The sequence below is a fragment of the Nesoenas mayeri genome (assembly GCF_963082525.1).
Source record: "Nesoenas mayeri genome assembly, chromosome: 2".
Taxonomy (NCBI): domain Eukaryota; kingdom Metazoa; phylum Chordata; class Aves; order Columbiformes; family Columbidae; genus Nesoenas; species Nesoenas mayeri.
In genome coordinates, this window is record NC_137543.1 from 139,166,869 (window position 1) to 139,181,522 (window position 14,654).

The window sequence follows — 14,654 nt, forward strand, 5'->3', positions numbered from 1 at the left end:
TCCAGATTTGTGGATTTTCTGCATGGACTAATTTCTCTGATTACATCAGGAGAACTTCCACAAGGGTTGCAATAAGTGATGATATGCTTAGGACATCCAAAAATGCAGCTTGGGAATGCAGAAGGAAAGTTTATGAAGAGGAAATGGCAATGATGTCCCACAATGAGAGAAGGAAATATATTAGAAACAAACAAAAATCTTATTTAAAAATTGAAAGCACTAAGCTCTACTGAGAGGTGATAGAGATAGAGGAGTATACACAGTGCTCCAGAGCAGATTGACTTAGTCAAGTGAAAGTCTGGGTTTTAGCCCAGAAGAAGGAGGCTTACAGCATCAGTTGAAAGAAGGATGACTTGCCTTCTTGAGGAACATGACCGTTAAAGAAGCTGGAATTAGATGAAAGTATACTCCAGAATTCAAACTGCAACTCTGCCCCAGCCATTCAGCTTGACATGATGTGATGCTTAGATGCCAAATTTTGGCTGGTGTCAGTCCCCAGACGTGTGCCAGAGGGGGCTTCAGAGCCAACGTGTGCAAATCGCAGATGCTATTTCAAGTCATCTGCATGGGGCTTACCAACCGGGTGAGCCAGTAAAGGTTTGGGGGATTTCTTGGTTCATCTCGGTCCTCATATCTTTTTCAGATGGTATGAGGAATAAAAGAACAGAGTGGGTAACAACTGTCAAACCAGGATGTGCTATGACTACTGTCTCCAATGCAGTTTTATGAAAAACTTGTAATAAAAGAAAATATGTTTCCCAGAAAGTATTTGGGGATGCACAGAACTGTGATGATATCATCCAGAGATACAGGGAAAAATCTGTTTGTTTGCTTATCTAGGCTCAGATCTATCAGAGCTGTGCCTTCTGTTGTGTTTTTCTGCTGGACACAGAGTGGAAAGGTTTGAGCAGTGAAAAAGATTGTTAATCATAAAGTTACACTTACCTGCTGTAAAAATTTCACAGTCAGAACAGGTCTTGGTAGCAGTGCTACATTTGCCAATTTGTGTCAAATTGTTAAAACAAAATTCCCCTCTTTTCTCATGTAATTTGCATGTATTTTCTTTTAAAAAAATACCAGTAACCAGGTAGAAAATGTTATGTGTTTCATTTGCATGTCTGGTAGTTCCACTTTGATAGGAATTTTTGGTACAATGAATCACTGAAAATAAGTAAGTAGGACAATAATTGTATAGGTTTCCTTTCAGTCATGCAAATTCTTATCATCAAATACGAAAAGTAGCAGCTGATAAAGTAAAACTTGAAAGATCTATATTGCAAACTGACTTGACAGATGTTGAGATACAAAATGAGAAATTGAAGAGTAAAGACCTATAAACAAGTTAATATTGATCTGGCCAAAATGAATGCATCCATGTATGCTGATACATGTGTATGTACATACGTATCCCACAGATGTTAAGTACACATTTCACAGACTGAATGTGGTCTTTAGTTCACAACTACTGACATTGGTATGAAAATCTGGTAGTATTAAGATACTGGTAATACAGACATGTACTAAGACTGAAACTTTTAAAGACCTCTAAAATATTAATCCGGGTCTCCATTTTATGGAAGGCAGACAGAAGGTTACTCAGAAGAGTTCCTTGAATGCAATCAGGTGCATCTGTTTGTCTTAATCTAGTCTTATTTATGTCACCTTTGCTGCCGGTGAGCATTGGTGTTTGGGGAGTTTGGAGCAGTCCAAAATGTGCTTGGTCAGGATCTCCTCTGGCAATATAAATTCAGTGGTTCCATTCTAACTTGGGACAGTTGGTGAGTTTAAGCAAAGGGATTAGAACATGTTAAACCTGCTGTGGTGGCTGTGAATTGAATACAGTCTACAGAGAGGAGCAAGACAATAAAAGGAAAATAATGCCTCAGTGTATTGAAAGCTATTATATACATATGTAAAATTCAATCATAAACTTAAGGCAATGTAATAGCATTGTCAAGCCTGAAACTTTTTCAAAGACTGCCATGGACCTTTATAATTCAGTTAAAATTTAGCATTCTTCCTGAGTATTATGTACAGTTGCTGTACTTTTGCTTGAGGCTGACATATAATGTCTGTGATATACAGGCAGGTCCATGCATAATAGTGACATCGGCAAGTTTTACTAGATACCAGACTATTAACTGATTGACTGATTATTGTATTCCACAGTAATTTATTTAGGACTTTCTAATCTTTTTTACCTTACTGCTTCTAAGAGCAACAAAAATAGTCTTCAAAACAGTGTTTTAGAGACTCTAGTCCTTCAGGTATTTTATCTTTCAAATTGCTATACAGACAATTATAGACATTAAAAACAAAAGCAAAACACAACACAACAAAAAACACAGAAAAACCAACCAAACAAATACAAACAGAAAAATCAAAACAAACAAACAAAACCAAACAAAACCCAGTTATATTCATTTTGGTGTTTGTACTTCTATAGTGGATTAGTATGGATAACATTACCTTCAGTGAGATTATTCAAAACACTAAAATGCATGTATACATACACCCACACTTCTGTGAGTGTACATCTGTAAAGTTCTTCATCCTAACACCTGGATAATCCAGACTCCTCTGTCTGAGATGTGCTTTCTTTCTTATAAAAGTAGTTTAATATAGATAAGAAACCGTTGATCAGAATATATTTGAAAATATCCATTAATCTACTCTAAGTGTATTGAAGTATCTTTGATATGATCAAAATCATTTTACAATTGAAAAAGAATTATGCAAATATTTTACTTCATATTTAAATATATATAAGGGTTAATTAAGTTTCAAAAAATTGTTTACCTTTAGGGCAGCAACATACAAAGCAGGAACAATTATTAGACCAGTTCCTTGCATAAGCTGGCATGTATTAGTTTCCTTCTGCTAATAATACACTAAATGAATTTGCTGTATTTTTCTCTCTGCACAGCATTTTATTCTATGACCAGAAAATGAACATTTTATCTTGTACAGTAAAGTTGATTAATATGACTAAGTGAACAGTCATTTGGATTTATTGTTCTCTTATCAAAACAGTGAACTTATTTAAATTGAACCTGCTGTGAAGTTCACGTTCTCTTGGTACCCTCTAGTTAACTCACAGGAATATCACAGCAGTCTTCTCTTCTGAGGGATGACCCTTACCCTGTGAATACTTTCCTGGAAAGCAATGGGTCTACTCTGAGATGATAAACTGTTACGCAATATAAGGAACAGTCAGAGCTCTCTGTCCTGGGTGTATATGACGTTGGATCATCAGTGACTCCTGAGAGGCAAAGAACGCAGCCTCCTCTTCCTCCCTTTTCTGAATGTCCTGCAGGGAGACGGATGAGAATAGTTTTCTTCTGAGAGAAGAAGGAAAAGGGTGCAGGGGCAGGGATGTATCTGCCTGTCACTGTGCCCCAGACGCAGCACCCAGCAGCTGCGTGGAGATCATCCTGCAGCTCCACAGGCTGGGGGCAAATTGGTTCTCTGCCCCCACCATCGCAGCCATGGCATTCTAGATAGACTGATGTGATGGGTTCCCAGCCCAGTGTGAGGACAAGATTTAAAAAAAAGAATCACTGCATTTAACAGGGAGTCACTACATTATTACTAATGCCTTTGGGATTCAGTGTAACAACATTAATCATGTCTTTTGCTATTCATGTATCTGTACTGCGTAATTCCTCAGGAATGCCATTGTTTTTTTGGCATTAATTAATGTTGACTGTTTGTTACAAAGCATAACCATAGAAGTGCTGTAATTATTCTCCTTCAAAAATAGGCCCTAGAAAATGTGAAAACTCTTTAAACTTTCATTTCAGCATGTTTAAAGAACACTCTTTAAAATGAAAGCAATTTGATAAGTTCTGTAAAATCCCGTAGGATACGAAGGAAGCTTCATCCTCCTCTTTTGCTCAGAGGAGGTCCTGCTGTTCAGTGAGAGGCAGTGAGCCTTTTCACCAAACTAGCTTGACTGATTTATTACACGTTGCTGTCGAAAATTCATCCCCTTTGTTTACACTCGTAGTTGTCTCTTACACAAACACTCCTACAGGAAATGTTCAGGATGAGTATCCCAACACCTGTCATCCAAAATAGGGACATTCCCTTCTGCTTGGCAAAAAGAAGAAAATGAATTACAAACAAATAGAAAGTCTGGATGAGGGATGCAGGTTGTTGTACAGGTGCGTGAGGTGCTCCACAGAGGAGCAGCAGAAATGTTAGAGGATTCCAAAGGATTCTTGGGTTTTACCAAATTGAGCAGGAAGAGGAAAATAGGCAGGTAATTTTTTAAAAAAAAAAACCAAAAACCAAAAAAACAACTTCTTTTTTTTTTTTTAAAAAAAGGCCATTAAACTGCTGTGCATAAGTACAAATGTAGGGTCTGTTATAGCTGACAAGCATCTGTATTGTGTCGCTTTTGTTTGGCGATACGACAGTATATTTGTGGGCTTCCACAGACTCATTTTCTCTGTTATTAGGAACTCCTGTCACCATGACCAACCCTGTCACCGTGACCAAGGGGCACCTGGTTAAAGGTTTTTCTTTCTTTACATACTAGTCAAAGAAGGAAATATGTGAGCTTCGCATGAGGAGTAGTCATTCATATGTGCCTGTTACTGCTGAGCGCTGGTGTTCTCTGAAGACATATTATTCATAGTGTTTTCCTTCAGGTTGCATGACACTGTGCCCCCCTTTACAAAGACAAAATCTGGCATCTGTACCATTACCAGGGTGGTGGATTAGCCTAGCTCAACAGCCAAACTCCCACCCAGCTGCTCACTCACTTCCCCCACCTCAGTGGGATGGCTACAGAAAATAAAAGAGAACAAGGAAAAAGAAAGGCTGTGGCCTGAGGTAAGACAGGGAGGTTGCTTACCATTTACCATCACAGGCAAAATAGACTCACCTTGGGGAAAATTAACTTAGTTTAATGCCAATTAAGACAGATATTTAATTAGTAATTCAAGGGAGGTGGGGGGGAGGCAATCATTCAAAGAACTGTTTCCCCTGGCTTTTTCCGGGCTCCACATCACTCCTGACTCTCCCCACCCCGAGCAGCACAGGGAGATGGGGTGTGGGGGATTGTGATCTGTCCATGGCAGTTTCTCTCTGCCGCTCCTTCCACCTCACACTTTCTGCCTGCTCCAGTGTGGCTCCTCTTGACAGATACTTGAATTATTTGGTCGACAGCCGTGCTATCCTCATTTGGATTAGGCAGGCAGAGTACCCCAGAGAATCCGGCTGGTCTTAAATGGCGAGTAAGTTACTGAAGACAATTGACAGATATTCTAGCTGCAAGTCAAGATGGTTGGTGACTTGTAAAGGATCAGAGTGGTATTTTGAAAACCAATGGCTTGGAAAGGATTTATGGATCAGAAGCCGGAGGGACGTTAAGAGGGGTCAGTGAAGCGCGGGGTCAAGAGGGGATGGGACAAGGAGGAGACAAAGGTCTGTAGGAGATCAAGGCTTTCGGTTCCTGCTGCCCCTCTGTTGTGAAGCGAGAGCCTCAAAGCCAACCTGCAGCAGAGGCAGCAACAGCAGCTCCTCAGCTGAACTCAAGCCTGTCCCCATCCTTGTTGACACTAAAGGCAGACTATGCAGTTCATATTTCTGTGTGTTACTGAGACTCATTATATAATATGGTATTGCTTGAAAACTTCATCATAATTTGGTCCTCACATTCAGTGCTGATAAACTCAACAAATACCGGACTGAGCAGTGCCATCAGCAGTACCACAGATGGTGGAACATGCAAAAGATGGAGCATTTCCATAAAAAGTTTTGCTCCTAACTGTTTCCATTACAAGGCTTTTATAAAACTAAAGGTATATTTGCCTCTAAGGAAAGCGTGTTTCTTCGTTGCATCCCGAAATAGCTCAGTTTTCTATCAAGTTATGGATAAATATTATAGATTTGTGCATAGGCTGCACTGAAAATGTAGCCTGAAAGGGGAAAACATTGTAAAGCCATGATTGACTGAAAGTAATCACAGAGGAAAAATGCATATATTTTTAACTCAGGCAAAAATCATCATAGGTTTTGTGATATTAGAAGCATGGCAGAAATCTTTAATCTGGAACAACAGGTGCTATTCTGTGTTTATGTATATAAACATAAAACATCGAAAAACATCTAATAGATGTCAGTAGAGGTTTGATCACTAGTCATTAGAGCTTGTTCCTCAAATCTGCTAAGGCATGAATCTTCTTGTTGTTGAGTGGAATTGATCGTTTTTCAATTAACTTTTGAAATATGCTGTTAACTGTAATTCCAAAGTATGACATGCCTAGCTAGCACAGAACATTTTTCAGGGAAAGACAGACATGGAACAAATTAATCCTTTAAACACATGAAGACTCTCTTGCTGTTATTTCTAGATCTTGGTAATTGAGATTATGCTGTGTAATCATCACTAACAAAAATGGATGCATTTCTGTCAGATGAGTGGAGTTATCTCAGTTTAATTAGCTAATGACCTGACTTGTGCATGTTTACAGCCCTTATCCAATTTAACAAGCAAAGGTTAGTGTCTTCTGATATTAGTTATGGTATCAAAGAAAACACGCAGCCAAGACTGGTTCTGCTGTTGCTTGCAAGTGGCTGACTAAGAGTATGAAGTAATTTTCCAAAAGTGAGGCCTAATTGTTTTTGACTAGACTTACATACTGCACAAAATTAATCATTCAGTATGGAAAAAAAAATAATTTAAATGTTCTCGTCTTTGCTTTGATATTGAAAATCTATTTGTGCAAACAAATATCAAATTCTGAGCTGCACAATTTGATATTCTGTATTTAACGTGCATAATAATAAGCCTATGTAATGGGATTCTGGTTTCTGCCCTTTTTCTAACTGGCTGAGAATTTAAAAACAGGACAATAATGAATCACAAATAACAAATGGTCTTTTTACATCAAAATGCCCTTCTTTAAACACACAAATCTTTGGGCTGTTCTTCCAAGATAATATTGAACTGAAATCTGTTCACACATGTAATAGTAAGAAACAAGGGATAGCAAAAGAGCATAATCAACAGTCCAAAATGAGTACTAGAGAATAGCCTGTGTGGACTAACTCTGAATTTCCTGGAAGAGGAAATATAGCACTTTTTTCCCTAGTCTTCTTTCTTCTTTCTAATACCTTTGAAACTTACACTTTCCTGGTATACTTTTTTGCTGCATATCTCATTTTTGTGTGTGTGAAGAGAACTTCAGTAAATGATATTAATCTTTTGAGTCCTGTGGGGGGATGGAGAGATATAAGTTTCCCATTTCAAATGTTTTCATTTTTATCCATGCCTGAAGAAGACTCTGAATTTAGAAACTGAAGACATTGCTTGCAACTTGCAACTGGCAGAGCAGAACTGCATTTGCTGAGCTTGAGGAAGAAAGTCGGAACAAAACCAGCATCAGTTGTAGGAAAAAAATACTCTCGAGATGTTTGGTCACTGCAGGAATGAGTTTACATACTTGACAAATGAGTAGGATGCAGAAATGTCACCAGAAAGGGACTCACCAGGGTCTAGTGACTAATCCTGAAGTTCTTTAAATTGTTTTCTTATTTTCTGTGATATTATGTCTACCTGGAATTTAAAAAAAAAGGCATGCTCTTAAATGTTCTTGGTGTGTTCTTTACATCTGGAAGACTGATCTAAAAACTGTTGGGATTTGATAGCACTGAGTGAGAAGATAGGATGTGTAGTAATTCTACTGATGACCGAAACCTGCATAGCTGCAGTCCTAGCTCTTCCACATGTTTCTGAACTGCAAAGGGAAATTATATGAATATAAGAAGATTCAATACATTTTGTATATTTGTTTTAAAGGAGCAAACCGTATTATACTAGTTACTGAAATTATCAGACCTTAGTTTTTCCTGGGAAAGCAAAGGGAATAAAAGTCATGAGCTAGAAGGGAATAGGATTCTTGGTTTCTTCAGAGATGATAATAATTAAAAGCTGTCACAGCATCCATAGTTCCGTGATAATATCTCCATCATCAGGGTCTTCAAATAAAAAGTGATTACTTTGTGAGGTATTTTTGGAGCTATTTTTAAATCCATTTTCAGATACCATTCCTTTTAATAGTGCACCTTGAATATTTACTTGAAAAATGCCTATGTCCATGGAGACAACAAAAGCAACCAACTTCAATTTGTCCTTTTTCCCTGTTCTCATATTTCATGCCATCCATCTCTTCAAAATAATTCTGATTGCTAATGACAGGACTGGCGGACCCTGTGCTGCGTGGCTTATGGAAAGGGCATATGTCACCAGCAAACACAGAGCTGGAGATTCGTGAACTCAGGTCAAGTGCATACAGAAAATAAACTTTTTCTTTATTTCTTTTATTTCATTTCTTACTTGTTACAGCACCTTCTCGTAACTGCCTGTTTTGCAAATGTCATTTTCAAGTTGACAGTATCCTTCTAATATGGAATTCAGGGGATTTCTAGTATTTAGTTCTGAGTCTGTTGGTTCATTCCTTTCACATTACTAAGATTAATATGAAAACATGAGTACAGATGAAATAGTTTCTTCAGCTGTGGAAATGTCATAGAAGATTGCATCACTATAACAAAACAGAAAGCAAAATGAGAACTGTTGCTTATGGGTATTACACTGATGTAGTGCTAAACTTTGTTCTAAAGGTGGTTTCTGTCCTATTCAGTAAATTCTATACAACAGGTTTTGCCAGCTAAACTTTTTCCCTCTATAACATTAAATTCTGACAAAGTTGTTGTTTAAAGAGCTTTTCTGATTGAAACAGATCCTTGTGCCTGTTGAAGTGAATGCCCACGGGGGCTGGACAAAGCATAAACTTGTAAGGTACAAACTGGTGTTTGGTTTAAAGTTAAGAGCAAAGAGCTGATATGTATTTCCCTTAATTAGAAAGCATTCTTTTGAAGTTGTCTGGGATTTACAGACATACTTTTGCTATTTCTTTTAAGTATGTTGACCAGTCTTTATACTTCTATCCATGACCTTCAAATAATTCAACTAGAACCAACACATCACCTTGATAAGTACACCTGTTTAAGTCAGCCGGTTCTAGCAACATTCTGTCCCTTTTATATTAGTAGGTGTTTTTATCTCCCGTGCACATATTTAAGTCAATATTTATTAAATTGGTTTTGCAAATTAAGACAGGGAGCTTGCTTGTTTGCCACCTTGTCTTGATAATTGCATATTGATTTCTTCTTTATATTTAGGATATGATGCTTCAGCTGTTTCGGGGACTGGATTTTCTGCATTCACATCGTGTCGTGCATCGGGACCTGAAACCCCAGAATATCCTTGTAACCAGCAGCGGGCAGATAAAGTTAGCTGACTTTGGCCTTGCGCGGATCTACAGTTTTCAGATGGCTCTTACCTCAGTGGTAAGTTTCTGGAGGTTTTTGCTTTTCTTTCAGTGCAGCATTTCAATGTGCTTTGGTCTTGATGTTCCTTGTTTTTTATCCCATATTATAACACTGTTTCTAAAACCATCTCTGATATTGAAGTTATTTGCATCGCCAAAAACAATTGCATTCCAGCTAGGATTGAAGCTGTGGTTATTTCATAAAAGTAATCAATTACAGATTACTGGTTTTAAAATAAATAATATCTGACTACTGAAGAATAGGTATGTGCTAGTTTTCTGAAACTCCATCAGTCTACCTTCTGTTGTGATAATGACTTGTTTTGTATGTGAAGTCATACAGGTAGGGTGAAAGTTTCTGAAGAACCTATTTAAAGATAAAACTCTTGCTGATCCCCAGGTTCTTGCCTGAAAAATTACACAGATACTTGTGGAAATGTCACACTGCCAAACCTCTGATTTGCCATACTCTCTGTATATGGGCTCAATGTTTGCTCCCATGTTACTGAATGGTTTCAAACAGGGCTGTGCTGGAAGCAGCTCAAGTGGATATGGCAGGCAAAATCACAGCCATTTCCCAAGCCGAGTGTTGAAGAGCACCTCCAGTATCGCCAGCGCCCCTGCCGTTGTTGCCCCTCTCCCAGGAGCTCTCCTGGTTTTCTTGGCTCAGACACACGAGCTTGTTCCCAGGAGGTCTGGCCCTCTTCTACATTAATGGTGGTAGGGAAGCCCTGCCAGCTCCTCGCTTTTTGACCCTGTTTCCACACCTACTGGTCCTGCCCTCAGAATCAGCCGCTGTTGGCTTGGAACAGCATCTCTGGAGTGCACTCCAGACTAACCATGCTGCATGCATGGTGGGTGTCATTTGGTTTTGTTGCTGGCACATGAGCTTTTTTGTTTCCATTTTCTATTCTGAATATCACAGCTGCTATGGCAGTATCACTTATGCTGAAGACAGGAAAGGGAGAACTGCTGAGAAAAGAAACTGAAAGGAGTCCACTTTGCATTTTACACCGTACTATAGAAATTAGCCTGGCTCACATTGATAAAAAACAATCTGTTGTTATTATTAGTTACTGTAAGAGTCTTCCCATTGTTGTGTGATGTAACTATGACATCCTGAGTTCTGACTTCAGTGTGAATGAAGGCAGGAAGCAACAGAAAATTATATCATCTTGCTAAACATAGGAAAATATCATCATCGCATAAAGCATATGTAAACTTGTGTTTTGAGGCTGGCTTTTTTCATTGTCTGTAAGATGTAGCCTGAATTCAAAGCTGAAAGAATCTCCCTGCTGAGGTCAGTGAGGTCTGATCATGTTGTAACTCAAAATAGCTTTGAAGAGAAGGAAAGCATGTTCCTGAATTGCTGTGATTTTTCATTTCCCAGTAATCAGTCAGTAACAGTTTCAATCAGTATTTCTATGATCCATAAAATTCTTTAAGCTAAAATTGCAGAGTGTTGTAAAGCTGCCAACAGGGTGTTTTTTAAAAATTCTGTGTAAAAGTAGGAAAAAATAACTACAGAACTGAGCAGGAATTTGTCTGTGATCATGTAGCCTGTATAGGAAGGAAGGTGAAAAGACCCAGAAATAGAGTACATCTACTGAGGCAAAAACATAGCAAGAGCAGCTTGTAAGAGAGAACATTGCCAGAACTGCAACGTGAAGGATGTACATATGCTCAAGTATCTAATACCTGTGTACTAGAAATTGTGTTTCAAGACCCGTTAGCCAGTACCCTTAGCACTGCTGTGAACAAGAGTTGTTCAGACTAAGGCTTGTCCACATGCAGGTTAATACCATGTTCGCACAGGTATTCAATTCTCGTTGCAGCTATGCTAAAGAGTATTAAAATAATTGAATTATTCAGTGACCGATGACAAATAAAATATATGCACATAGAAGTGGATAACGGCTTTCAGAACTAGAACTTGCTGTATCATTATTTTCTTACTGAAAAAATAGCTATGAACATGAGTTTTTTTAAGTTAAAAATTGCTTGGTTTTAAAACAGTTTGTGTTTAACACCTTCAAAGTCAACTTTTGTCTGGGTATGTAGAAACCTAAATGGGAGTGTTACTCACAATGTGATAATGTGGTATGGTTTTAAATGTCAGTCTTCATTGCTCCTACAGACTGACTGCTGGTTAGAAGCTTTTACTAAATGTGTACTAGCTGACACAGGCCATCAGTTTTCCTTTTCTGAATGTAACTTTTATCTTTGACTAGCTTTTTTGGTGTGCGAATTATTTTTAAACAAAACAACCTTCTGGGTTTTAAATGTGCAGATATTCTTGACTTTACCGTTCCCAAAATAGTCTAAATTGCAGTTCTTCAGCAGGCGGTGAGTAAACTTTCATTGATTTCAGCAGGACTAGCTTTGTTTTGAAGTGTTTGCAGAAAAAAAATGTTGTATTATAAAAGACAACATGTATCTACACATATGTCAATTAATAAAAGCCCTAGCTTGTGAGGATTTCCTTTGGACTTATAGTAAAAAGTGATAGTGCACACAGGCCAGTGATAAAAGGCACACTGCGTGCACTATCGTTCTGATCAATACAAGGGCTTTGCAGCATTTCCTTCAGAAGAGAAGCTTGTTGCAAGATAAACTACAAGAATCATCTTTTGAAGCATCAGATCATTCCTAAGATATATCTTCATTCGTTGCCCACAAAGAAACTCTTCAGATGGGACAAAAAAAGCTTACCGTGAAAGTCATCCAGTAAAAACCGATCCAGCCCTAGTACTCTGGGTGCTGCAAATGGTAACTTCAAAGCAATCTCTCTCTGATAGCCAGTTATTTCCACAATACTAAAGAATCCTTCTAGCAGATCAGTCACCTGGGCATACTGCTGTCATTTAAAGAAACCTCTTGATATTTCCGTCAGTGAATGAATAAAAGATCCAAAGTAATGTTACGCAGGCTTGAGGGGGGCAAGGTGGAGATCATTACTCCCAGCTTGGTCAGACTGAGAACTGATACAGATCTGAAATAACAGGACCAGAAAGAACAAGGTCGGGCAGGGGATCTCAGATGGTGGGTAACAGGGCATGCTTTCGGTTTCATACAAAGTTAGACTCTTTTTCAAGTGTTAGTCTTGGCCCTTGGGGAAATTTTGAATAGGCTTTGTGATAACAGAGAAGCTCTGTAGGACACAGAATGTAGACTGATGTGACTGTAATTTTAGAGTTTGATAGCAAAAGCTATTGAACTGCCGCTTTTTTTCTGGTGTAGAAAAAAGGGCATGCAGTTCTAACTTTCTCTGATCAAAGGAGCAAGTGGCTGTCTCGATGATCTGAAGAAATGAAAAGGAAATAAGGCATTTATCTATTTTTGTCGAGTTCTGACTGCCTTAAGGAAAGGAAATGAAGCTGAATCATGGCACACGAGAGTGCTGAGATAAGCGCAGGCAGCTGTGATCACAGCATCTAGGTGGAGCTGAGGCCATCCAACTTTTAAAACCTCACCTGCATCAGGATCTCCATGAAACTGGCCAAAATGTGTTTGTAACACACTCATAATGCTTTCTTTGAAAACGTGTGCTTTACCTTAGATGGCAGCACTGCTGATGTTTTGGGTTTTCTTTCCCATGAAATGCAAACAAAATTGGTTTGTGTCTTCCTTTTAAAACAAACAAACAAACACAACTTGTTTTCAGATGTACTGAACATCAGAAGGGAAAACATGTCACTTTCTCTGCTGATGCTCTAAGTTGTTGAATATTAGACTCAGCTAAATTGATGATTAAAAAGCAAAGACACAAAAAATCCTGCAGTTACTGTCAGTGAATAATTTTAGCTTATACTAGCATTTTATTTTGGTGTTTCTTTGGGATAAAAACTTTCCATCCATTTCTGGCAGTCATTTCAGCACAAATGGTTTTCATGTCACATCATGCAGGAACTTGGATTTCATTTTGTTGGTATAGTAGCAGGCGAGCATAAAATAATTTTCACTAACTGGGTTTACTTTGTAAAAATAAATATATAAATTAGTTAAAGCAACAAAAACAACAACAAAGTTAGAAAAACCCTCTTCCAAAGAGGAATGAGTACTTTCCTGATTTCTGCCCACTGTTGCATTGTAGTTTTCTAATAAATACCACCTGATGGTAGTAAATAATGTGAATGTAAGTTCTTGTCTGAGCTAATAGAATAGTTAGACCACAGTCAAAGAACTTTCTTTTGCTTTGCCTTGTTTTGGTTTTTTTTTCTCCTTTTTTTTCTATGACTACCTCTTCCTGATACTATACTTCCCCAAATCCCCAGATTTATTTGTGTGTAATACACCCTGCAGAGTCCATTCCTGTGTTGGGTGTGTTCCAGCAGACCTGGAGTCTGTTGCAGTTCAGCTGTAACCTGAGGGGCTTTGGGTAACCCTAAATGGGCCTGATTCAGCAATCGATTTGAGGCTTGCAGTTAATGTCAAACCAAAGATTAGACCTATGGAAGTTAATCAAACACATCCTTCTGGTGAATCAAACTCAATATCTGGGCTGTGTTAAAGAGTGGCCTAATGGAATCAGTACAGTGACACTAGTTTTTGTCTCTTACATAATTTGATAAGAGATTTGAGAGATAAATCTTCCTCCCTCTGAAGTAACATTGTGTCAGTATGCACTGAGCCTTCAGTGTTGTGAAGAAGCTCATCACCTTTGGTCTGAGCCCCGATCTCCAGTTCTTTACTCATGGTGCCTTTCTCCAGTCCGCCCAATGTCCCTGAAAAGGGAAATCAGTCACAGACAGACATCCAGAGGATCAAAGTATGTGTTGTTGAGCTTGTCAGTGCTGCTGCTGAAAGGCTATTTAGGAATGAAGTATGATTCAATAGGTTGCTTTATTTAAGGAAAATCTATCTTCCCTGCTAACCCAGAGCTCTGTGTAAGAAGTCCATGTATCCGGCTTTGTGAACAAACGAGTGAATTTCTCTGATATTTTAACATCTGAATAGCTGAAGGAATCTTTATTGCATCCTCCCAAACACTCTATAGGAAAGTTTCCATTGCATAAAATGAGTCCTTTATCTCCAGAGCCATCGTAAGAGCAAGTATCATTATCAGCACATAGTAATGTCTGCAGCTGACTAAAAACATTTCAATATATGTTTATGTCGACTTCACTCAGATCTGATCTTCACGAAGAGGGGTCAGATTTATATGAAAATAACAGTGAAAAACCATAATGCATATTGTCACAATAGTATCCAAGGGAAATACAGAAATACCTGTTGGCAAAGTTAGGAAATTAGAATATAAGTTGATTTTATTCATCTGCATGATGATCACAGAAGATCATTTTCGAAACT

General features: G+C 38.3%; 1 protein-coding gene across 2 annotated transcripts in view; it reads left to right on the forward strand.

Moving 5' to 3' along the window:
- The window catches only part of CDK6 (cyclin dependent kinase 6), a gene marked incomplete at both ends in the record, with an annotated part of 124,461 nt that overhangs the window by 45,398 nt on the left and 64,409 nt on the right, over positions 1-14,654 (forward strand). For both annotated transcript variants that reach the window (XM_080339022.1, XM_080339023.1), the window contains one exon: positions 9,196-9,363. In XM_080339022.1, coding sequence (XP_080195148.1) covers positions 9,196-9,363 — 168 coding nt within the window. The remainder of the gene's footprint in view (positions 1-9,195; positions 9,364-14,654) is intronic.